At 45.7% G+C, this 27,375-nt stretch overlaps 1 protein-coding gene and 1 non-coding gene across 7 annotated transcripts in view; both read right to left on the bottom strand.

Moving 5' to 3' along the window:
- The window catches only part of TTK (TTK protein kinase), a 105,948-nt gene that overhangs the window by 35,997 nt on the left and 42,576 nt on the right, over positions 1-27,375 (bottom strand). For all 6 annotated transcript variants that reach the window (XM_056565946.1, XM_056565949.1, XM_056565950.1 and 3 more), the window contains exons 14-16: positions 26,867-26,959; positions 12,390-12,547; positions 6,906-7,057 (exon numbers count right to left, since the gene is read on the bottom strand). In XM_056565946.1, coding sequence (XP_056421921.1) covers positions 6,906-7,057; positions 12,390-12,547; positions 26,867-26,959 — 403 coding nt within the window. The remainder of the gene's footprint in view (positions 1-6,905; positions 7,058-12,389; positions 12,548-26,866; positions 26,960-27,375) is intronic.
- Positions 24,740-24,929, bottom strand: LOC130363286 (U2 spliceosomal RNA). The gene has a single exon (XR_008891783.1). It is a non-coding gene; the product is annotated as a U2 spliceosomal RNA (small nuclear RNA).

The following is a 27,375-nucleotide window of genomic DNA, read 5'->3' as shown; positions in this document are numbered from 1 at the left end:
AATGAATGTGGAGCTGGAAAATGCAGACACACTGTGACTGACAGGAAGAAAAGGTCCCAAGAATCCACAGGTATACACACTGCAGAACAACACCTGGAAGAGAGACACCGGAATGCAGCTGTGGCAGCGGTAGAAACGGGAGAGGTAAACTGGTGGATTAGAACACCATGCAGACACAGTCTGGCTATGCGGCAAAGGAATCGTGGCCACGCCGGGTCCCGCATACCGAAACACACAGTGGAATGAGATACCAGCCTACAGACAGAGAAGCAGGCATGCAGAGAGGGCCATGGCCAAATAGGTAACCCTTTAAACCAGTATGTGGTGCATTATATAAGGCCCACGGGGCAACATGGGGTGACTCACTCGAAAACTAAATCATGGCAATGGGTAACCTGAACTACAGTCCACGGGGTGAAAGTGTATGGTAGCCCCCTGGAGATAGAGGGAGGCAGAGGAGTCGTCGTATGTGGAGTGTCTGTGGGACGTGCTGGATCAGTTCTATGTATACCGCGCACAACAGGGGGGGTACCGGAACTCCAGCCACCGATACAACAGCCGTGAGATTTGTGACAGGCAGTGTAGTAAATCACGCAGACCACAGTCTGGCTTACTGGGATGGATCAATAATGGACAGCGAGTCATTCCGTTGGAAACCTCTCACAGCAGTGAGGTACCGGAAGTCCAGTCACAGATACACCAGCCATGTGATGTGTGACAGGGGCGTAGGAAACCATGCAGGCCACTTTCTGGCTTACTGGTATGAGTCCAGAGAAGACAAGTAGTCATTTTGTCGGCACCCCGCACAGTAGTGAGGTACCGGAACTCCAGCCGCAGATATATCAGCCGTTTGATGTATGACAAACGGCGTAGGCAACCATGAAGACCAGTCTGGCTTACTGGTATGGGCCCGTAGAAGTCGAGACATAGGGTCCGTAGGACACACTGGATCAGTTCTTCGTATACCGCACCCAGCAGTGGGGTATCTGAACTCCAGCCACAGATACATCAGCTCACACGGCTGATGTATCTGTGGCTGGAGTTCAGATACCCCAACTGCTGGATGCGGTATAGGAAGAACTCACCCAGTGTGTCCTACGGACCCTCTGTCTCGTTGTCTTCTACGGGCCCATACAGTTAGCAGAGGAAACCATGCAGACCACAGTCAGGCTTACTGGTATGAGTCCAGGGCAGAAAACGAGTCATTCCATCGGACATCTCGCACAGTAGTGAGGTACCGGAACTCCAGCCACAGATACATCAGCCATGAGATATGTGACAGGCAGAGTAGGAAACCATGCCGACCACTGTCCGGCTTCCATGAAGACTTTGCGCTGGATGTGTTGATCCGGAGCACTAGCCGCAGATGCAGTAGCCTGGGGGGGGGGGGGGGGATACATCTTTATAAATGGATGCGGCAATATAAAGTAGTGTATGGTGGCTAATACATTTTAATCATTACCACGAGTGTTATGTTTATACAATAAAATAATTTAAAAGGTTCCCTTTGCGCTATCAATTGTTCTATATATATATAATATATAATATATAATATATATATATATAATATATAATATATATAATATATAATATATATAATATATTATAATATATATATAATATATATATAATAATATAATATATATATATATATATATATATAATATAATATATATATATATGGAGATTTTTTGTACTCCCCGTAAAATCGCTGTCTCGTAGCTTTCATTGGGGGACACCTTACTGATAGGGTAGATGCTCTTGCCACTAGGAGGCGCTGACACTAGAAAACAAAAAAGTCAGCTCCTCCCTGGCAGGATATACCCGCTCACCTGCAGTGAAGTAATCAGTTTCGTCACAAAGCAATAGGAGAAGCCAACAAAGACATCCCTCCGAAGGACCCTAGAAAGGAATCCCGGATAAAAAACCCAAGAACCGGAAAGAATAGTCCGGAAAAAGGATGAAGAAATGGGTGGGTGCGGTGTCCCCCAATGAAAGCTATGAGAAAGATTTTACAGTGAGTACAAATAAAATCTTTTCTCGGTCGCTCTTCATTGGGGGGACACAAACTGATGGGACGTACCAAAGCAGTCTCCTAGGGTGGGGAAAAAAAAAAAAAAAAACCCGAGAAAAGACATCAGTCCTGAGACTGAATTCACGTGTCCACAAGGCCTGCAGACGAGCCCCCCCAGGCAAAGACACACCAGGCCCAGAAATTGAACTCCCGGGAGATCTCCCATCCAAGGAGATGGACTAGGACGCCAAGGAAAGGGCTGTCCTCTATAGGGGCCCAAGGCACCTGGATCACAAAGAAACCACAGGAAAAAAGGAAAGATTGAATTCTGCTCTGGCAAGGACCAGTGCATGAGCGCAAAGACCTGAACAGCTGCAGACCCAAAAACCGCTGTCCCAGGGGCCCGCCATGATCACCCAGAAGACAAGAGAGCCATACTGGTGTAATGCAGAGAACTTAACGCCCTCCAACTCGGGAGGACATGGACCCAGAGGAAGAAAGGAGCGACAAACACCCTGAAAAGCAGGGCCTCTCGGATACCGAAGAGACCGACAAGTAAACTGTAAACGTAGTCTCACCCGGAAGACGATCCCCTGAAGAGTGAGGAAAACAGACGTCCGCAAAAAATCTCCGGGCGACCAACTTCCTTGAAGAAGTGAAGGAGTGCAGAACAGAAAGACCGCCTCGTCAAAAAGGGATCACTGAGGAGACTTGGCCGGATCCCTACACATGCCCTAGACCTGAAACATCACCCAGGCCCAAGGAACCGGAAGAGCCGACTAATAAGAAGGCATGCCACAGCCTCTTAGGACAGAGTCCAAACCAAGGAGACCAACCAGTCCTAGACCCCGGTGGTCAGAGCACACTAAAGAAACCTTTCGCCAGAATGGGAACGGAGGGAGAAACAAATGAGAACCCAGCTGGAATTCTCAGGGTAAGGACACAGGAAGGATGACTCCAGAAGACTTTCGTGCCAGTGCAGTACAACTGACACAGACAAAAGGGAAGGAAGAACACACCCCTTCCAGGGAGATTGTACAAACTTCTCCAACAGAGGAGAGAGACAAGGCTGCGTGAGCAGCAGTAGATAACCAAAAAACAGAGAGAGAGAGCCAAGCCATGATAGTGGACAGTAAGCCCACAAGCCTAGACAGGAAAAAGCTCTGTTGAATGCTTGCAGCAAAAACAAAGGCCCTGCCAGATACCCCACCTATACAGTGGGAACAGCGAGACGACAACATCTTGGCAGCAAGGGGAAAAAAAAAAAAAAAAAAATCTACAAAATAGTCCCACCAGAGGAGGGAAAATAACGGTGGTCGAGAGGAAGATTCAAGTACAGACCCATGCCAAGCACCCAGATCCCCGTAACCCCTGTGGAAGGAGAATGGCAAAGCGTGCCAGGCGCAGGAGGAGCAGGGAAATGCTGCCCCACAGCCACGGAACAAGTACTGGGAGGAAGGAGCCCCCAGGCCCAAACGGCAACCCAACTAGGTCTGGAGGAGCCACCTTGTGTTCCAAGAGGGATCGGAATCCTGTACACTGGAGCTGGGCAAAAACTACAGGACATGTTGAGAGCCATTCCAGACAGTAACGAGTAGGTGCCTGAGCCACACCAGATTGAAAACCGGGAAATACCCCTGGAGGCATAGGGAGGAGCTGAACTGACTGTTGTCCCAGCAGGCCCCATGTCAGAACAGAAGTGCTCAACCGCCGCAGGACTGCGGAAACAAAATCACCGGAAGCCCTGAGGCACACCCCACCGACCAAAAACGAAAGTGGGGGTTCCACACCTACAGAGTGGTCCTAGCATATGTAGGAACCCAGAAATGGGCACCCTACAATAGCAGTGGGGTACTAAGACTGCGGACATGAAAGAAACTGCAGACATCCAAGGGACCAGCAGGAAGGGAGGTATGCCTCTAGCAGACCAACAGTGCAACCTAAGAAAGGAGAACAGAGTGATGTTGCTGAGAAGTCCCTGTCACCTGCAGAAAAAAAGCCCACACCCTATGTCCTATGGTGCCAGACACCAAGGCTGCAGACGCAAACTCAGGAGATGAAGAATGAATGTGGAGCTGGAAAATGCAGACACACTGTGACTGACAGGAAGAAAAGGTCCCAAGAATCCACAGGTATACACACTGCAGAACAACACCTGGAAGAGAGACACCGGAATGCAGCTGTGGCAGCGGTAGAAACGGGAGAGGTAAACTGGTGGATTAGAACACCATGCAGACACAGTCTGGCTATGCGGCAAAGGAATCGTGGCCACGCCGGGTCCCGCATACCGAAACACACAGTGGAATGAGATACCAGCCTACAGACAGAGAAGCAGGCATGCAGAGAGGGCCATGGCCAAATAGGTAACCCTTTAAACCAGTATGTGGTGCATTATATAAGGCCCACGGGGCAACATGGGGTGACTCACTCGAAAACTAAATCATGGCAATGGGTAACCTGAACTACAGTCCACGGGGTGAAAGTGTATGGTAGCCCCCTGGAGATAGAGGGAGGCAGAGGAGTCGTCGTATGTGGAGTGTCTGTGGGACGTGCTGGATCAGTTCTATGTATACCGCGCACAACAGGGGGGGTACCGGAACTCCAGCCACCGATACAACAGCCGTGAGATTTGTGACAGGCAGTGTAGTAAATCACGCAGACCACAGTCTGGCTTACTGGGATGGATCAATAATGGACAGCGAGTCATTCCGTTGGAAACCTCTCACAGCAGTGAGGTACCGGAAGTCCAGTCACAGATACACCAGCCATGTGATGTGTGACAGGGGCGTAGGAAACCATGCAGGCCACTTTCTGGCTTACTGGTATGAGTCCAGAGAAGACAAGTAGTCATTTTGTCGGCACCCCGCACAGTAGTGAGGTACCGGAACTCCAGCCGCAGATATATCAGCCGTTTGATGTATGACAAACGGCGTAGGCAACCATGAAGACCAGTCTGGCTTACTGGTATGGGCCCGTAGAAGTCGAGACATAGGGTCCGTAGGACACACTGGATCAGTTCTTCGTATACCGCACCCAGCAGTGGGGTATCTGAACTCCAGCCACAGATACATCAGCTCACACGGCTGATGTATCTGTGGCTGGAGTTCAGATACCCCAACTGCTGGATGCGGTATAGGAAGAACTCACCCAGTGTGTCCTACGGACCCTCTGTCTCGTTGTCTTCTACGGGCCCATACAGTTAGCAGAGGAAACCATGCAGACCACAGTCAGGCTTACTGGTATGAGTCCAGGGCAGAAAACGAGTCATTCCATCGGACATCTCGCACAGTAGTGAGGTACCGGAACTCCAGCCACAGATACATCAGCCATGAGATATGTGACAGGCAGAGTAGGAAACCATGCCGACCACTGTCCGGCTTCCATGAAGACTTTGCGCTGGATGTGTTGATCCGGAGCACTAGCCGCAGATGCAGTAGCCTGGGGGGGGGGGGGGGGAATCATATAGCATGACATGCCAAGAACACCCCCAGAATGGGTGGCCAACAGACCTAATAGAAGAGGAATCTCAAAGGAAACCGGTGTGTCTGCCAGAAACACAAAAGAGTTTGCACATTATATGGCACTTGGTAGTAGGGGAGAACAGTTTGCTTGAATATATCCCCAGGCAATTTCCAAGGGAAAGTGACACCCTGGCAACAACCGCCACAGCGGTTCGCATACGCTCTACGACAGTGAGCCACAATGCAGGATTAGGGATGCCAGAGGGAAACCATAAGTGGCTCATGTCGCTTGGGAATGGCAGGCCACCTAATAGAAAGCCGAGTGCAATACCAGTATTGGCCACCAGAGGGAGAAATATATATATATATCTCTCTGTCTATATATCAGCGAGAGATGCACTAGATATATTGGAAAGGAGCATGGGCGCAAGGCGCCCTGCAAAGTGTTGCCTTTAGGATCCTTTGCATGAAGGCACCTGCCAACCGCTGCACAGCTCCAGGCAGGGGACAATAGAGACCCCTTCAGACAAGCTCCTGGGCCACTGCCTTGGGAGCAAGAGCTGCATGAACAGAGCGCTAGCAGAGCTAGACGCCGTAGCAGCGTGAGGTGTATACCTCCCTACACATGGCTCCCAGCAGCGTGCAAGCCGGGGAGGAGTTGCCTGACTCCCCGGCTCACGCGGGGAAGAAGAGCAGCGCTAAGTGCCTCCTGCTCGTATGACCAGGGGATGGGGGGGGGATGTATACTCACCTCAGACGCCACATACTCACCCAAGAAATCTTCAGCCAGCAAGTCATGCTTCAACAGACAGGAAAAGCAGGGAAATAGGGGTCCCCGGACCCTAGGTGCAACCCCAGGTGCTGACCGTGCAAACTTTTATGACCCGTGCCCCTTAGCCGCATATGGGGGAACAGGTAGCGCCATGCTCCTGCACCCCCACCTGAGAAAAGGAAACAAAAGGGAGTAAAGAATCTAACTAAACAGCCCTTACTAGAAAAATAATTAAAAAGACCAGGTCTGGAGAGCTCCCAGTCCTGTGTCTTGCCTCCTAGCTGTCATTAGCTAACACTGATTACTTCACTGCAGGTGGGCGGGTATATCCTGCCAGGGAGGAGCCGACTTTTTTTTCCCCCTAGTGTCAGCGCCTCCTAGTGGCAAGAGCATATACCCCATCAGTAAGGTATCCCCCAATGAAGAGCAACCGAGAAATAACTATAATTTAAAAATAGTTCACTCCACCTTCTTTCTAATATTCTAAAGAATTGGAAAATAAAGAGAGACAGAATTTTAAATGATCTATTGGCACTAAATCATGTTATTCTTTGTATAAGGTATTGCTAATGAAAGTTAATAGTTTGATAGTATAAATAAAATTCCATGGAAAACATATGGGTATTTTAATGTTGTCAATTTATAGGACACCACCTACCATGTTGGTGTATTGTATAAACAGCTTCCAACATGTTCTTCCAGTAACTTTTTCTTTCCCATGGATTAATAGTCTTCTTTCTCCTGAGCCAACTATTAAGGTCAATATTTCCACACTCCATCACCATGTAGATGTGTTCTTTTGTTATTTCACTAAAAATGGAAAATAATATTATACATAGGCAGACCAAACCTTGTGCAGTGATTCTGAATATGTCCTGATTAAGCAGTAGATTAGTTTTTCTTTGTGTATATAACTGTGCAGGCAGTGGGTTAAGCTCTTTACTACTCTTAGTGGGCTACAATAGGATTAGCTTATAAATAGTGGCATTTACACATTGCCCATGTGACCTGCATACAATTCTGTCCCTTAGAATTTATGTGAGAGATTTATCAAAACCTGTGTAGAGGAAGAGTGGTTGACCATACCAATCAGATAGCTTCTTTAATTTTTCAGACTTAAAAAAAAAAAAAAAAAAAAAAAAAAAAAAAAAAGGAGAAGGTGGTGCTCCATGGTGAAAGAAGATCCATGGCACGGCAAGGGGAAAAAAGTCAAAACCGCTTACCGCAAGGGGTTGTGTAGCCACATACAACAATGGAATGCGTGTGTAAGGCGATGGGGATCCTGTCTGCAGCCTTCCCACAAACACAAGAAAACTTCAAGGAAGAAGAAGGAATTGAATTGGCGCTGATCAGGACCAAACGTGGAACATTAAAGGTGGTAAGGGTAAAAAAAAACTTTAACCTCTTAAGGACGCAGCGTGTACCTGTATGCCCTGCGCCCACAATATAATGCGGGGTCACGCGGTGACCCCGCGTTATATTGGGTAGGTCCGGCAGCCGGGACCCTTGGCTAATACCAGACATCATCGATCATGGTGATGTCTGGTATTAACCCCTTCGACACGGCGATCAAAGTTGATTGCCGCATCTAAAATGAAAAAAAAACAAACACATCCCAGGAGCTCAGGGCCAGGGAGGGTCCCTACATTCCTCCTCTGCATCTGATCGGCGACTGATTGCTCCAAGCTTGAGATCCAGGCTTGAGCAATTGACCACCGAAAACACTGATCAATGCAATGCTATAGCATTGATCAGTGCCTGCAATCAATGTTCTGCATGTTGTTATAGTCCCATGTGTGGGCTATAACATTGCAAAAAAAATATTTTAAAAAATTTTTAAAGTGAAAAAAGAAAGTTAAAGATGATTTAACCCCTTCCCTAATAAAAGTTTGAATCACATCCAGTTTCCCATAAAAAAAATTAATAAATAAATAAATATAAGCATATGTGATATCGAAGCCTGCGTAAATGTCTGAACTATAAAAAATATATCGGTAATTAGACCACACTGTCAGTGGCATACACGTACAAAAAATTCCAAAGTCCAAAATAGTGTATTTTGGTCACTTTTTATACCATCATTCTTTTTTTCTTTTTATAAAAAGCGATCAAAAAGTCTGATCAAAACAAAAAAAAGGTACCGATAAAAACAGATCACAGCGTGAAAAATGTGCCCGTATGCGAAAAAAATAAATAAAGTTATATGGGTCAAAAGATGACAATTTTAAACGTATTCATTTTCGTGCATGTAGTTATGATTTTTTCCAGAAGTACGACAAAATCAAACCTATATAAGTAGGGTATCATTTTAATCGTATGGCCCTACAGAAGATAAGGTGTCATTTTTACCGAAAAAGGCACTGCGTAGAAACGAAAGCCCACCAAAAGTTACAAAAATTGTGTTTTTTCTTTTCAATTTTGTTGCACAATGATTTTTTTTTTTGTTTCGACCAGTAATTTTAACCAAAAATCTACGATGTCATACAAAGAAGAATTGGTGGTGCAAAAAAAAAATAAAAAAAAATAAAAAACACCCCATTATATTAGTCTGTAGGGGAAAAAAAAGTAGATTTTTGGACTTACCGGAGCTTCTATTGGGGGACACAGAACCATGGGTATATGCTGCTTGTCATTAGGAGGCTGACACTAGGCTTAAAAAACAAAAGGTCGGCCCCTCCCGGCAGGATATACCTGCCTCCTGGTTCTGAGCAATTCAGTTTAGTCCCAAAGCAAAGGAGAACCAAGACAGAACTGTCCGAACAAACCCCAGAAAAAGAAGGGAACCAACCACAAACAAAACACCCCGAACCTAGTGGTGGAAACTGGCTGGTCACCAACAAACCAATGGGCGGGTGCTGTGTCCCCCAATAGAAGCTCTGAGAAAGGTTTTACGGTAAGTCCAAAAATCTACTTTTCTCGAGCGCTTCATTGGGGGACACAGGACCATGGGACGTCCCAAAGCAGTCCCTGGGAGGGAAAGCCTAACATCCCAGCCAGAACAGAACTCAGGCGGATGACTGAACTGCCGCTTGGAGAACCTTGCAGCCAAGGCCTGCGTCGGAGGACGCAAAAGTATGCACACGGTAAAACTTGGCAAAAGGTGTGCAGAGACGACCAGGTCCCATGGATGACCGCCCATGACGCGCCCACCGCGCGGGTGGAGTGAGCCGTCACGCAAAAAGGGGGCACCTGACCCTTGCAACGGTACACCTACGAAATGGAGTGTATCCACTGGGAGATCGTGGCCTTAGAGGCCAGAAGTCACTTGCGCCGTCCCTCAGGGAGCACAAACAGGGAATCACACCACCGAAAGGAGGAAGTGGCCGACAAATAGGTCCGAACTGCTCGAACCAAGTCCAGCTTGTGAAACTGGCACTCTCGAGGATGAGAAGGGGATGGGCAGAAGGAAGGTAACACAATCTCCTTGTTTAAGTGAAAAAAAGACACAACCTTGGGCTGAAAGGAGGGCACAGGCCAAAGGACCACTTTGTCTTGGTGAAGCACCAGGAAAGGGGAACGGCAAGAGAGGGCTGCCAATTCAGCCACCCTGTGAATGGACATAACCACGATAAGGAAGGCAACCTTCCAGGAAGGGAAGCAAAGGGAAATCTGCCCCAGAGGCTCAAAAGGAGAACCCTGTAGGGCATCCAGAACAAGGTTGAGGTCCCAAGGGGCAGTAGGGGACCGGAACGGGGTAACCGCGTGAGCCACGCCCTGCAAAAAGGTCCGCACATGAAGATCGGACGCAAGCGGGCATTGGAAGAGGACAGACAATGCCGAAACTTGCCCTTTAATGGAACGGAGAGCAAGATGCGTCTCCAGCCCTGATTGGAGAAAGCACAAGAGGTTAGGTAAAGAGAAGGAGGTGGGAGAAAGCAAACAAGCCTCACACCAGCGGAAATAGGCCCGCCAGGTACAGTGATAAATCCTGGCGGTCGAGGGCTTCAGAGCACGGAGCATGGTCCGAATCACACAGAAGAAAAACCTCAAGCCTTCAAAACCGCGATCTCAACAGCCACGCCATCAAACGCAGTGGAAGTAAATTGGGGTGGCAGAGGGGTCTTTGGGAGAGGAGGTCGGGGAAATCCGGAAGGCATAAGGGAACGTCTGCCACGAGACCGACCGCGTTGGCGTACCACACGCGACGCGGCCAGTCTGGGGCTACCAGAATCGCCGAGATGCCCTCCGCCTTGAGCTTCCTGATTACCTTGGGAAGAAATGAAGCGGAGGGAAAAGGTAGGACAGAGTGAAGGGGGTCCAAGGGACCACAACCGCATCTACCGCTAGAGCCAGGGGATCCAGCGACTTGGAGACAAAGCAAGGGACCTTCCTGTTCCGGTGGGACGCAAAGAGATCCACATCCGGAGTTCCCCAGCGGCAACAGATCAGAGCGAAAACTTCAGGATGAAGGGACCCCACGCCCGGGACGGCTGTGGAGCGACTGAGAAAGTCCCCTCCCCAATTATCGATCCTGGGAATATGCACCGCCGATATGGCCAGAACGTGAAGTTCTGCCCAGGAGAGGATCTTCGATGCTTCCGCCATGGCTGCCAAGCTGCAGGTGCCGCCCTGGTGGTTGATGTACGCCATGGCAGTGGCGTTGTCCGTCTGCACTTGCACAGGGAGGCCCAGGAACAGGAGACTCCAGTGACGGAGGCACAAGAAGATCACACGGAGCTCAAGGATGTTGATGGGAGGTCTGACTCAGACGGGGCCCAACGACCTTGAACCGTCTCGTCCCGGAAGGACCCTCCCCAGCCAAAGAGACTCGCGTCTGTTGTCAGAACATGCCAAGTGAGAGGCAGGAAGGAGCGACCCTCCCGAAGGAGGGGGACCGGACTCACCAACAGAGGGAACAGCGGAAGCCAGATCCCACTGAGAGAAAAGGGGGGATTTGTCCCACTGGGAAAGGATGGCCCACTGGAGGGGACAGTACCGAAATTGGGCAAATGGAACTGCCACCATCTTGTCCAGGACAGACAGGCAGGTACGGACCGAAACCGGACGTCGAAGTAAGCGAATCCCCGACAACAACTCCCAAAGCTTGTCGGGGGGTTAAGACGGGCCGCCGCTGTGTCGAAGCGGAGCCCAAGAAAAATTCAGAGATAGGGACAGGTTGGATTTCGTGCGGTTGATGATTCAACCAAGACCGGAGAGAGTCTGCAGAGTGATGTCAACACTAACCCGGTTGTGTTCCAGGGAGGACGCCTTGATTAGAAGGTCACCCAGACAGGAAAGGACCGAGACACACCCAAAAAACTGGTCAACTTTTTCTCTACACAGATATTGATAAACCTCCCCCTATGTGTGTGTGCATGCGTAGAGACAATCCAGTAGACGCTTACCTACTGAGGCACAGATGCCATGTGTACAGTCAACTTATGTTATGGCTTTGCATAATGGTTTGTGAGTGGCCTCCAGTCTCTTCTAAATAGTTATCATTGCTTAAACTTGCTGCCTATTAAACATGTTTTACACCTATGTATTCACTGCATCCCCCCCCCCCCCCCCCCACACACACACACATTATTTGTAACAGTGTGATGTGCCACTGAATACATATGCACATAGGGGGACATTTATCAATGTTTGTGTAAGGAAGTAGAGATTTTACCCGTTTGCTTGTTGTATTGTTTGCACATTTTCTCAAAATTTACCAAAAAGTGCACAGGACTCTATAAATTTTGCACAATTATAGAAACCAGTGGGCTGCAGATTGGTTTAAGCTTTGTGCTCTAACATAGACACTTTTGTACGTGACCTACTAGGTGGTGTAGGTTTGCACAAAAAAAAAAAAAACACTTCTAAATTTAAGTTGAGCAAATAAATACAACTCTACTGCAAAAAGTGGGGTACAGTGCACCAAATAGACAACTTTGAAAGATGTTCTACCGGAAATTGCGGAAAAAAAAGGTGCGCAAAATTTGCAGGGACATTTAGAACATTGAAGTGATGTAAAGCCAATAATAAAATGCCCCCCTACACCTTATGCAATGCATGTTTTACTGATTTAACACAAAAAAAAAAAGAAAAAGAAAAAAGTCTTTAGCTGTCTGAAACATTGCATTTTCTATGGATAAACAACTAACTTTTTTTTTTTTTACAAGTACTGTAGTTGGTTTTGGCATTTATAGACACTTACTAGTCATATAGACGAATTATTTTATCACTGTGCTGCTGAAGTTTATTCAAGTGAGAGATCTCATTCTGGTAGCTCTCAATAGTCTGTTTATCAGCTTCTTCAAGGTTCACATATTTTACAGCATATAACTGCTTCTTGTCATCCATAACTTGAAATACCTGAAACACAAGAGATGCAAATTATGTACACAACTATAATGGTAGCGCAAAGAAAGATATTTCCAAGTAGCATATCTGCTTGTTCACACTACAGAATTCAATTTGCACTCTGGGAGAATTTGTGTCACCCATAATCCACTTATTTTATCTGGAATTTAAACTACAAAAATAAGTCAGAAAAGGAGATTTTTGTGTACTCACTGTAAAAACTCTCGTAGCCTTCATTGGGGGACACCTATACTGATGGGTATATGCTCTTGCCACTAGGAGGAGCTGACACTAGGAAAAAAAAAAAAGTTGTCTCCTCCCTGGCAGGATATACCCGCCCACTGGAAGTGACGTAATCAGTTTAGTCACAAAGCAGTAGGAGAAGCCAACAAAGAAATACTTCCAAAAAGGACCCTAGAAAGGAAACCCGGATAAAAACCCAATAATCGGAAAAGACCATCCGGACAAAAATGGAAAAAAAAATTGGTGGGTGTGGTGTCCCCCAATGAAGGCTACGAGAAAGATTTTACGGTGAGTAGACAAAAATCTCCTTTTCTCTGTCGCTCTTCATTGGGGGACACCTATACTGATGGGACGTACCAAAGCAGTCCCCTAGGGTGGGAAAAACAACCACTAGCGAAAGGGGAGCAATCCCGAGACTGAACCCACTCGTCTGAAAGGCTTGCGGACAAGGCCCAAGGCCAGAGACAAACAAGGCCCAGAAACTGAGCTCCTGGAGACCCCCCATCCAAGTATAAGGACTAGGACACCAAGGAAGAGACAGTGCTTCGCAGAAACTCAAAACCTACCTACCTATGGAGAGACAAGAAAAAGGTTGACTAGGAAGCCAGATGGGCCGAAACCACCCTGTAGGAGACAACACTAAGGAACACAGAACCAGACAGAGGGCTAGCCCGAATTAAAAACAAAAATGGAAAAGGGAACAAGAGAGCCCCATCCAGGGTCAACCAATTCAAGAGAACGTGATGGAAAAACGCCAGGGAGAGCAGTGGGCACCTGGGCAGAAGGCGAGCACAGATGAGGACACCAGAAAAAAACACTGAAAAAAAGAAGACTGAAACCGGCTCTAGAGAGGTCTGGCAGATAAGATCAATGACCTGAACGCAGACCCAAAAACCCCTATCCCAGGGGCCCGACGCGAGCACCCTGGAGGCGAAAAGAGCTTGTCTGGCAGAATCTGGATGACCGGAATGCCTTCCATCTCGGGAGTACATGGACCCCGAAGGAGGAGACAGAAGGAAGAATGGACAAAAAAGTGGCGGAACGCCCTGAAAAGGGCATCCCGGAACACTAGAGCGACAGATATGGGAAGTGGAGGTTCCGGAGTCTCCTGAAAGACTTACACCCGAAGGGTAAGTAAATCCACGGTTCGCAAAATGCTCCGGGTGACAACTTCTGTGACGAGACAGAAGAAGTGCGGAACAGAAAAAACTGCCCCACAAATGGGATCGCAAAGAAGTCTGGGTAGGAGTGCTACACGTGCCCTAGACCTTAAAGGAGTAGTCCAGTGGTGAACAACTTATCCCCTATCCTAAGGATAGGGGATAAGTTGCAGATAGCGGGGTGTCCGACCGCTGGGGCCCCCGACAGCCCGCGGGAAGGGGGCGTGTCGACATCTGAACAAAGCGGCGGCCGACACGCCCCCTCAATACAACTCTATGGCAGAGCCAGAGCGCTGCCTTCGGCAATCTCTGGCTCTGCCATAGCGATGTATTGAGGAGGTGTGTCGGGCTCCGCTTCGTGCTGTGGTCGACACCCGCTATCTGGCCGGAGGGCCTGGCCCCTGTACATAGAGATCGCAGGGGGCCCCAGCGGTCGGACCCCCCGCGATCTCAAACTTATCCCCTATCCTTAGCATAGGGGATACATTTTTCACCACTGGACTACCCCTTTAACCATCACTAAGGCCCAAGAAACCAGGAGGGCTGACCTAGAAAGAAGGCACACCAAAGCATCCTGGGATAGTGTCCAAGACAAGGAGACTAACCGGCCTTGGATCCCAGTGGTCCGAGCGGACCAGAGCACTCCGAAGCAACATCCCACCAGGACGGGAAAAGAGGGGGAACAACCGGGAACCCTGCCGGGCACATGAAGGTTATTCCAGAGACGGTGGTGTCAGTGAAGTGCAACTGACACTGTCAAAGGGGAGGATGAACACATCCACCAGTGATATTGCACCAAGGAAGGAGGAGAGCAATGGAAGGACCCCAACAACAGACGGTGGCTAGACCGGCTGTAGTCGAGCCATATATGAGTGCATAAACTCTGCTCACAAAGTAGAGTGTCAAGGCTGCATGAGCAGCAGTAGACAACCAAGCAACTGGAAGGGAGACATGCTGCAATAGTGGGCAAAAGCACACAAATAAAGACAGCAAAAAAGCTCATCTGAATGCTCACAGCCAAAAAACAAGGGCCCAGCCCGATACCACACCAAACAGTGGAGGCTCCAATCTTGGTAGTACAAAGCGCTCCGCGAAATAGTCCCCCTAGAAGAGAGGAAAACAAGGGGAGGTCGAGAGGAAAACCATGCCCTGACCCGCCAAGCTCCCTGGTTTCCGTAACCCCCGAGGAAGGGACATGAAAGTGCGCCAGGCACTGTAGGAGCAGAGAAATGCCGCCCCACGGCAACGGAACGAAGTACAGTACTAGGTGTGCGGAGCCCCCAGGAACTCTGCTACAACACAATGAGGCATGAAGGAGCCAATGTGCATCCCCAGAGGGATCAGAATCCTGGACCCTAGTGCTGGGCAAAGCTACAAAGAACCACCAGCATTGAGAGGAACACCCCATCAGGGTAATACCCTGGACCAGATGGACGCCAACGGAGTCAACCCGGTCGAGTCCAAGGCAACAGAGCAGGCGCCTGAGCCACCCTGCCTAGGAAGATACCTGGAGACATGGGTGGGCCATCAGGCCCAAGCCAGCACAAAGGAACTCAACTGCAGAAACAAGATCACAGGAAGGCCCGAGGCACACCCCACAGACAGAAGGGAAGGTGGAGGGGGTGTCTTAGCAGACATAGGGACACAGACAATTCCAATGAACATACACGTGGAGTTTCAGCAAGTCACCGGATTGCAGTCACGGGAGTAACAAAAAAATGGGGGAGGAGACCTTGAGAAGTAGAAAGCCATGCAGACACAGAGTGGCTATCTGGCATGGGAACCATGGCACACCGGGTCCCGCCTTCAGACCCACACACAAAAAGTGGGCCACCAGCCTCAAGCCATGAGAGTGGCATGCATGTGGAGGGAGACCTGGTAAAAGCAGGGAACCCCACAAACCAGCATGTGGCGCATTGCAGAGGGCTATGGAGCAACATGGGGAGACACACTCTGAACTACGTCCAGGCAGTGGGTTACCTGCACGTCCGTGGGAAGTGTATGGTAGATGATCCGACATAGCAGTAAACCACGGAGATAGCTGTCCGGCTGACAGGTGGAGGACTTCTGAGCACAAAGAAACGCTCCTTCGAACCCTCCCATAGACAGTGGGGCACAGGAATGCGGACAAAGTCAGATAGGCAATAACTGTGCCCCTTGGACACATGGGGAAAGGCAGTGAAGCCTAGAAGCCATGGATAGAATCCCTGTCACCCTGGGAGATCGGGGGATGTTTAGGAGCCGTGCATTGAATCCCCTACACCCTGGATAGGGTTTACAGGACACGTCAGGTCACTCCACCGGACACCGCGCACTAGCAGTGAAAAGGAATGGAATGTCCAGCGCAGAAGATCGTGCAAAAATTGAAGTTACTTTATTGATAAAAAGCCATAACAGGGGTGAAGGTAACGCGTTTCAGGTGCGTTAGCACCCTTAGTCGTACATAAGATAAAACCACAAATGTCTGTATATTTATGGGGGAATGACGTGACTCTCACAGGTGGGTGGCAACTAGAGTGGATCACATCGCCGACCTCCCGGAGTCCGCATTTTAACCCTTTACAATCACTGTGAATATATACAATTTAAAATACAAGAGTGAATATAAGACAAAGACGCAGTATGATGCTTGTATAATAAGCAGGGAATACATAAATTATATAGGTAGAACAACACATTGTGTTCCCAAAAGAATAATATATATACATAACATCATAGCGAAAAAAGCCGCACATGTCACAAAAATCAGTCTGAATACATGCCTAGAAGATATAATTGAATGAAATGCTGAATGGATAAGCACTAGGATGTAAGCAGCAAGGAAATAAATTTATAGGATGGTACCTGATGCCTGAATTGTGGGAAAAAAACACAAAACAAACATCACGAAAACCACCTACACATAGATCCTGTAAGAGAATCTGTATATAGAATAAGATATGTATGAAACAATATGCATAATTTCAATAGAATATTTATAAAGCGGTTCATACAATATTAAATAAACGGAGACACATATGAAGATATATGTAGTTTGTCAGAGTCTGAAAAAAGAGGGGAGTAAAAGAAAAATATATATATGTGTACTTAGGATCAAGAAAACAATCAAAAAACAAAATCAAACAGAGTAATCAAAAAAATATAAATATGTATATACAAAGGTGGATGACAACCTAATAATGTAAAATAACATCTTGCCGTTTGTTCAAACCTTGGGGTGCTCTGGTTCCAAGTTTTATGATCCAGAACACCTCTCGGTTAAGTAACTTTTGTCCGTGGTTGCCACCACGTTTGGGCAAAAAAACTTTTTCGATTGCAGACAAACTGCAGACAATCTCCACCATGGTGTTGGGCACAATGAAGGGATACTGCAGATACATTCCTAGAATTGAAATATGGAATGTCAGATAAATGCTTCCTAATGCGGGTTTTGAGACTGTTAATAGTACACCCCACATACTGCACTTTACACGTCGTACATGACAGGAGGTAACCCACATATTTGGTATTGATATTGATATATTGTTTGATGTTGTAAGTAGCTCCTGTCGTGTACGACGTGATTACAGATGTGGGGGACAAAATGTTACAGCATGTGCCTCGGGTATGACCACATTTGTATGTACCCACAGTTTTCAACCAAGTAGAAGAGGATGCATTGTGGGATGTAAACAAAGACGGTGAGATGGTTTGGCCAAGTGTAGGAGCACGTTTGGCTACACATCGGAAACCTGCATGCATAGTACCCTGTAATTGAGGATCAGATGTAATAAGTGGTATATATTTTTTTAAGATGTTACAGATCTGAGAGTATTGTGCACTATACTGCGTGGAAAAGACCACTGAATGAGGGGTACCTTTATCATTGTGTTTAGGATGTTTAGCCTTAAGCAGATCCTCTCTGCTCTTAGATAAAGCTATTCTTTTGGCGCGGTCCAATGACCACTGAGGGTACCCTCTGTGATGAAGGCGTCGGGATAAAGTTTCCATTTCAGTAGAAAAGTCATGGACACTGGTGCAATTACGTCTGGTTCGAATGGCTTCTCCTATTGGGAGATTATTGATAACATGTGGGGGGTGACAAGAACGCGCATGTAAAATGGAATTAACAGCGGTATCTTTACGGTAAGCAGTCGAAAAAAATTTTTTTGATTCTATGTCACCCCTCATAGTTAAATCAAGAAAGGACACATTTTGAGAAGAATGATTAACTGTAAATTGCAGGTTGCATGTATTGGAATTAAGAAATCCTGCAAATAAGTCAATGTCTTTGGTGTCTCCCCTCCAAATAAATATCAAATCGTCAATATATCTGCCATACCAATGTATATGAGACAAACATTGGCTGATGAAAAAAGGAATACATTTTTCCAAGAAGACATGTAGATATTTGCTATGTAAGGGGAGAAACGAGCACCCATAGATGCCCCGGTGGTCTGCAGGAACAACTGATCATCAAACATAAAAAAAATTGTGAGTAAGTAATCCAAAACAATGATCATGTATTCCTGCAGACCAGCGGGGTATTGAGAATACACAGAAAGAAACCATGTCAGTGCAGTTTTGGCCTGACTGTGAGGAGTCGCAGAATAAAGTGAAGTAACGTCTGCGGTAATCCATGAAAACCCATCAGACCACTCTAAACTCTCCACTGCTAATAGAAGGTGTTTAGTGTCCTGTATAAACCCAGGTATAGTGGGGACAAGAGGCTGAAGAAGGTTATCCAACCAGGCGGATAGGTTCTCATTTAGAGAACCTATCCCGGCAACTATGGGTCTAACTGGTGAGGGAAAACAGTTCTTGTGTATCTTGGGGAGCGAATGGAAAATAGCAGTAACAGGATGTTCAATTTTTATGAAATCCGCTTGGGATTTAGAAAGATAGCCGTTCTGCTCCTCAAGATCCACAAATTGTGTCAACTGTTCTTTAAATATGGAACAGGGGTTGCTGGATAGCGGTCTATATGTTGCGATATACGATAATTCAAGATTCAGTTTTTTATATAGACCGGCATCCAGCAGAACCACGGCTCCCCCTTTGTCTGCTTGACGTACAATCAAGTCAGACATATTAGAAATGTCCTTGAGAGCCAGACGTTCCTGATACGTAAGATTAGAGTTAGTCAATTTAGCTGAATGGAATAAATCTGTCAGGTCACGCTCCACAGATTCCTGAAAAAAATCAAGGGACTGTGTGCGGGACATGACTGGATAGAAATAAGGATTCTTAGTTTGAAATTTGGGAATTACACTGTTACTTGTATTAGAAGATTCATACATATGTTGTAACTCAGATGAAGTGCACAATTCTGAAAACGAACAATGTAATATATGTTCAACATTGGTATGTACATTAGATAAATTATCATTGACAACCTCTGCTGTGTCTTCATGACAGATATCACCCAAAAATTAATCCTCACATGTACTATGTTGGTTATCCACCTGAGAAAAATGTTTACGTATTTGTAATGCCCCTCACAAATCTATTTACATCCAACAAAGTAGAAAACAAATCAAACGCTCGAGTGGGTGAAAAAGACAATCCCTTTGACAACAAGGAGGTATGATGAATAGACAGTACCTCCTCAATTCCTCCTGCGATTTCGTTGAAGATTCCTCCTTCTGCCTGGCGGTCGGCGATGTGATCCACTCTAGTTGCCGCCCACCTGTGAGAGCCACGTCATTTCCCCTATAAATATACAGACATTTGTTATATCTTTTTTTGGTTTTATCTTATGTACGACTAAGGGTGCTAACGCACCTGAAACGCGTTACCTTCACCCCTGTTATGGCTTTTTATCAATAAAGTAACTTCAATTTTTGCACGATCTTCTGCGCTGGACATTCCATTCCTTTTCCATTGACGTGGTGCCGCCTTGCACAGTCTGTGCGCTTCGGGCCGATCGAGGGGGAGCTGAAAACTTTGTTCATTGCTTGAATACTTTGAAAGGCTTTCTCTTTCGTGCTCCCCTGGGAAATTATTCCCTGCCCCTCCTTCCGATATGACGACAACCAGTATACCAACTGGGAATTCCAACACTAGTACGTGTTTGAAATCAGCGGAGGATCGGAAGGCTCGTGCTTTCAATTTGTTACTTAATAATGCTAGCCCAGATAAACAGGAGGTTGTGGACCTTACGCATTCACATGTCACAGCTGGAATCAGTACTAATATAGTAGTTGAGACTCACATGGGACATTTCTACATTGCAAAAGTATCTTGATGATAAAATGATCCCAAGAGGACTCAGGATAAGAAAATTTCCCTCCATCATTTATTGTGATGCTTTCAAAATAGAATGGGAGGAGATTTTAACTGATTCATCACTGCGTTTTATAAAGCTTTTGATCAAATATGAAGAAAATGCTTTAAATGAAATTCAAGTTAACATCTCCACACTGCAGACAACAGTTTCTCAATTTGAGGACAATCCTGCTTTTTTGGGTCTGGATAAAAAAATACAGGAGAACTTGGACAAGTTGGAAGCCACCATCATGGATATCAAACAATCCAAACAATTGGGGGACATGCAAGACTACATAATGGACAATGTTTATATTTGGCCACAAACAGATCTAAAATCGAATACTCCTCGTTCTATCTTGAGAAAAGATGAACATCATCGTCGCAGCAAAAGTGCACAACGGGTTAATTTTAGTTCTACTGAGATGGACTCTTCGGATTCTGCTCCGGAATCCACTGACACGCCCCGCTCACGCAACCCTACTCCGTCTACTCAACAAACTCAAGCTGCACCTGTTAAAACCAAATCGTCAAAAAACAACGTGCCGGCAGAAAACATTGCTCCGCCAGGCAGACGGAGGAATCCGCAACAAAATCGAAGGAGGAATTGACGATCCCCATATATAATTTGTCTGCCAAGGTACTGTCTATTCATCATACCTCCTTGTTGTCAAAGGGATTGTCTTTTTCACCCACTCGAATGTTTGATTTGTTTTCTACTTTGTTGGATGTAAATAGATTTGTGAGGGCCATTACAATAATTACGTAAACATTTTTCTCAGGTGGATAACCAACATAGTACATGTGAGGATGAATTTTTGGGTGATATCTCTCATGAAGACACAGCAGAGGTGGTCAATGATAATTTATCTAATGTACATACCAATGTTGAACATATATTACATTGTTCGTTTTCAGAATTGTGCAACATAGAGTTACAACATATGTATGAATCTTCTAATACAAGTAACAGTGTAATTCCCAAATTTCAAACTAAGAATCCTTATTTCTATCCATCCTTATTACATATCAGGAACGTCTGGCTCTCAAGGACATTTCTAATATGTCTGACTTGATTGTACGTCAAGCAGACAAAGGGGGAGCCGTGATTCTGCTGGATGCAGGTCTATATAAAAAACTGAAACTTGAATTATTATCGGATATCGCAACATATAGACCGCTATCCAGCAACCCCTGTTCCATATTTAAAGAACAGTTGACACAATTTGTGGATCTTGGGGAGCAGAACGGCTATCTTTCTAAATCCCAAGTGGATTTCATAAAAATTGAACATTCTGTTACTGCTATTTTCCATTCGCTCACCAAGAACTGTTTTCCCCCACCAGTTAGACCCATAGTTGCCGGGATAGGTTCTCTAAATGAGAACCTATCTGCCTGGTTGGATAACCTTCTTCAGCCTTTTGTCCCCACTATGCCTGGGTTTATACAGGACACAAAACACCTTCTATTAGCAGTGGAGAGTTTAGAGTGGTCTGATGGGTTTTCATGGATTACCGCAGACGTTACTTCACTTTATTCTGCGACTCCTCACAGTCAGGCAAAACTGCACTGACATGGTTTCTTTCTGTGTATTCTCAATACCCCGCTGGTCTGCAGGAATACATGATCATTGTTTTTGATTACTTACCTACAATTTTTTTATGTTTGATGATCAGTTGTTCCTGCAGACCACCGGGGCATCTATGGGTGCTCGTTTCTCCCCTTCCATAGCAAATATCTACATGTCTTCTTGGGAAAATGTATTCCTTTTTTCATCAGCCAATGTTTTTAAGTCTCATATACATTGGTATGGCAGATATATTGACGACTTGATATTTATTTGGAGGGGAGACACCAAAGACTGACTTATTTGCAGGATTTCTTAATTCCAATACATGCAACCTGAAATTTACAGTTAATCATTCTTCTCAAAATGTGTCCTTTCTTGATTTAACTATGAGGGGTGACATAGAATCAAAAAAATTTTTTCGACTACTTACCGTAAAGATACCGCTGTTAATTCCATTTTACATGCGCGTTCTTGTCACCCCCCACATGTTATCAATAATCTCCCAATAGGAGAAGCCATTCGAACCAGACGTAATTGCACCAGTGTCCATGACTTTTCTACTGAAATGGAAACTTTATCCCGACGCCTTCATCACAGAGGGTACCCTCAGTGGTCATTGGACCGCGCCAAAAGAAAAAGATAGTACACAATACTCTCAGATCTGTAACATCTTAAAAAAATATATACCACTTATTACATCTGATCCTCAATTACAGGGTACTATGCATGCAGGTTTCCGATGTGTAGCCAAACGTGCTCCTACACTTGGCCAAACCATCTCGCCGTCTTTGTTTACATCCCACAATGCATCCTCTTCTACTTGGTTGAAAACTGTGGGTACATACAAATGTGGTCATACCCGAGGCACATGCTGTAACATTTTGTCCCCCACATCTGTAATCACGTCGTACACGACAGGAGCTACTTACAACATCAAACAATATATCAATATCAATACCAAATATGTGGTTTACCTCCTGTCATGTACGACGTGTAAAGTGCAGTATGTGGGGTGTACTATTAACAGTCTCAAAACCCGCATTAGGAAGCATTTATCTGACATTCCATATTTCAATTCTAGGAATGTATCTGCAGTATCCCTTCATTGTGCCCAACACCATGGTGGAGATTGTCTGCAGTTTGTCTGCAATCGAAAAAGTTTTTTTGCCCAAACGTGGTGGTAACCACGGACAAAAGTTACTTAACCGAGAGGTGTTCTGGATCATAAAACTTGGAACCAGAGCACCCCAAGGTTTGAACAAACAGCAAGATGTTATTTTACATTATTAGGTTGTCATCCACCTTTGTATATACATATTTATATTTTTGATTACTCTGTTTGATTGTTTTTTGATTGTTTTCTTGATCCCAAGTACACATATATATTTTTTTCTTTTACTCCCTTTTTCAGACTCTGACAAACTACATATATCTTCATATGTGTATCTGTTTATTTAATATTGTATGAACCGCTTTATAAATATTCTATTGAAATTATGCGTATTGTTTCATACATATCTTATTCTATATACAGATTCACTTACAGGATCTAAATGTAGGTGGTTTTCGTGATTTTTTTTTTGTAGTTTTTTCCACAATTCAGGCATCAGGTACCATCCTATAAATTTATTTCCTTGCTGCTTACATCCTAGTGCTTATCCATTCAGCATTTCATTCAATTATATCTTTTAGGCATGTATTCAGACTGATTTTTGTGACATGTGCGGCTTTTTTCGCTATGGTGTTATGTATATATATTATTCTTTTGGGAACACAACGTGTTATTCTACCTATATAATTTATATATTCCCTGCTTATTATACAAGCATCATACTGCATCTTTGTCTTATATTCACTCTTTTATTTTAAATTGTATATATATTCACAGTGATTGTAAAGGGTTAAAATGCGGACTCCGGGAGGTCGGCGATGTGATCCACTCTAGTTGCCGCCCACCTGTGAGAGCCACGTAATTTCCCCTATAAATATACAGACATTTGTGGTTTTATCTTATGTACGACTAAGGGTGCTAACGCACCTGAAACGCGTTACCATCACCCCTGTTATGGCTTTTTATCAATAAAGTAACTTCAATTTTTGCACGATCTTCTGCGCTGGACATTCCATTCCTTTTCCATATTGAGATGTCTATGATTAGATATTGCCCATCTTAATATGATGAGGTTCCTCTGGATAGAGTGATCTGTAACCTTTTTCTTATATGATATCCTGACCTAGTAGCTCATGTTGTATTATAACAAGTTACTTACTACTCACATGTATTGTTCTACTATATGTAGTCAATTAAGTAGCTTGTAATGTCTACTAATATATCCAATTGATATTCATTTGCATATATCATTGTGTTTATTACTCATATATGTTTATAACCTTATAACCAATAAATCTGCATACTTTTATAATACCGTGTATTATGGTATATTGCAAAACTACATCCTTAAGCGTTAATGTCATCCTGTCATAAAAAGAGCTTGTTGATATCTGAGGAAATAGTCGGACTCAGATGTGAATTGTATTGATTGGCTTTGTCTACAATTCACCAGGTCATAATTTTGATATTTTTAATAATTTTCATAATTTAAATTTTTTCATAATTAATAATATTTTATGACCATAATTCATAATTGAGTTATTACCGCACGACAATCCGGGACAGCAGTCGCAGATGTGGCGGCCTGTGGAGGATGAAATAATGTACACGTCAAGAGCACCTGCGGACACGGCAAATATCATGACAACTGGTGGCAGAGGAGAAACAGCACTAATTGTAACCCCGGTACTTTCAAGGAATTATGAAAACCCCTGACATGACCCGCCACAGCGAGTCACGTGTCTCTGACAGTGAGAAACCTGGCAGAAGCAGGAATGCCAGAGGCATACCTCCACTGACTCAATGCAGTGTGTCATATCAGGACCCATACAGGGAGATTGAGACAGGAAGGGGCCCCCATATAAGCAGATATTTTTTTGTGTACTGTACCCGAAGATACCACCCTAGCGGTCAATGCATGGGGCGACAGAAGCCAGCTTCCAAATCGGCCCACGTCCTGAAAAATCCATTTACTATATGGTCCCCGGATAGGGGAAGTATCAGATATTAAACTGATAAGAACCTACACTGCACTAGATCTTTGCCAATAGGCTGAAAAGCGATAGATAGTACTGGCTAAGGCTGCAAATTTTGGGTCCCCAGAGGTCACAAGGTGCATGGAAAGGAAGGCGCAATATAATTATAGGCCACAAGGGGGCACCAACCACCACTGAATGGTCAAAAAGACCAGCAGAAGAGACTCCCCCTTTTTTTTAAATAATTTTTTTTATTTTTATAAAGATTGTGCGTTCCCACCTTCTGATGGGGGGGGGGGGGGGGTGTGAGGGAAGGAAGGTGGAGCTATGCCCACTCCCCCCGACCAGCCAAGGTGGGGAATATCATACCACACTGTACTACTGTAAGGACGGAGATATGTACCAGTCCACGTCCAGCAACATGCCCGTCGGCACCTGTGAGGGGACAGAAGGCGGAGCAATGTCTTCCCCTCACTAGAAAGGCTGCGGGAGAGAAGACAAAAAAACGACAGGTCCCGCTCTGAAAGAGGACGGGGGTGGAGCAAAGCTCCAAATCCCTGTCCATCAGTGCGGGAGAGCAGCGGTGCACGGCACGAGGCCCCGCGACCGCCGTTAGGGGATAGCCGGCCGCAAGTCTGCACCGGCCGCAACCCCCACCGTCTGGAAGACTACAGCCCCGAACCAGGAAGTCAGAGGAGGGATACAGCCTCTGACATCCCTGGTAGAACTAAAGACCCCTGCAGTGCGCCAGTCCAGAGAGCTCGCTGTGAGAAGGAGAGGGGCGGAGCTAAGCTCCGTAAGGAGACCACAGAACCCTCCCTGTCGGGCACTCTGAAGGCAGTGCCGGCAGAGCAGGGAGAGAGTTTCCCCACAGTTGAACCCCTGGTTCCCGCTCTGAACTCAGGAAGAAGGGGGGCGGTGCTACCTGCCGCCATTAAGGCTCCCGCCGGCCAGCACTATGCTAGAGGAGCTGGGAGCCGTGACTATGGTGCAATGAGTACAGGGAGCTGCCGCAAAAGCCAGCGGCTGCCCTGAGACATATAAGACATAAGAGACAGGTGAGACTAACAGTGAGAGCCCAGACCCCATTAAAGATCGGGTCAATGACCCCTTAAACTGCCCCCATGAGAGTCAGTCCATAAGGGACTGACCTAAGAGACACAAAGGAACATATTAACCCCATAATGCCTGTGTCGGAAGGGAGGAGGGGGGACATACTCACCTGCGGACTCCGTCTTCATATACTCACCTAGAGATGTCTTCAGACAGCTTTTTAGTCACCTGCATCACGTCAGGGTGCGAAAGCGGGACAAGCAGGGAAAATAGGGGGACCTGGACCCAAGGTGCAATTCCTAGTGTCAGCGCCTTCTAGTGGCAAGAGCATATATCCCTAAGTATAGGTGTCCCCCCAATGAAGAGCGACCAAGAAAAGAAGTTCTATTAAATAAACAGTATTTCGCTGCAGAATACTGCTTTAAGAATGAACATGCCCATTCTTTCGGAGGAATATGGAATTTCTGCAACAGAAACACCAGTGTTAACTGTGCAGCAGAATCCCATTGAAACCAATCGGAAGCAGCTGGAAGTGGAATCTACCCAGAATTTTTGTTTTGGAAAAGCATTCTGTCAGCAGCAGGAACTTAGGGATAGAGCTGTGGCAATACTATTTTAACATCTCTTTAATGTTAGATAATGTCATATGTAACCTAAAAAATTGAGGCATAAATATTTGTCACTTGAACCAATTAAAGGACAACTGCAGTGGTACACATTTATATATGCCCGTGCCTCAAAAATAAACAAAATAAACTCATACATACTTTCCTACGAGCCCCCGTTGGTCCGGCACAGGCCTCACGGTCCGGCAGTGCTGACATCATTCCACTTCCTGGGGACGGAGACGCCGCAGAGCCGTCGGCGTATCACTGGCCGTAGCGATGTCCCGCCCCAGCCTGTGATAGGCTGAGCTCACTGCCATGTAAGGAGCTCTGGCCAGCTTATGGAGGCAAAAAAAAAGGCACTTACTTTACTAGATCCGCCAGTGCCGATTTGTTTCAGAACTGCATATACTCTTCCTTTAACTACAATGCATTCACTTGATGGAATAGGTTGAGCAATCTACAAAAGAAATAAAAAAATAAAAATAAAAAAAGTGTTTGCTGCAAATAGTTCAGGAAAAGATCAATTAGTGTATATAAAAGCCAGTAAAGTGGTTGCTATTCAAAATGTATGACAACTTTCAGATTTGTCAGCCAGACATTTATTCGTCCAAAAGCTCTTGTTCCCCCATACACATGAACGTTAGACATAACCAAACCTTCATGTGTTCTCAAATGGAGAGATGAGCAGCTGCCAGAAAGTGCTGGGGGTGGCTCATCTCTCAGAACAAAAAGGTTATACAGTTTAATTCCAATATGTTAGACTTCTCTCCCCTGGCATAATTTGTCACAGAAGGGTCGGGAGGCTTGCTGTATGGCTGATCATTGTGTATGTGTGCATAAGTATACATCTATATATTTTTATCAATGTTAAAG

The sequence above is a fragment of the Hyla sarda genome, chromosome 3 (assembly GCF_029499605.1).
Source record: "Hyla sarda isolate aHylSar1 chromosome 3, aHylSar1.hap1, whole genome shotgun sequence".
Lineage (NCBI taxonomy): Eukaryota > Metazoa > Chordata > Amphibia > Anura > Hylidae > Hyla > Hyla sarda.
The sequence above is the reverse complement of the archived record's forward strand: the minus strand, read 5'-3'. Positions and strand labels throughout refer to the sequence as shown.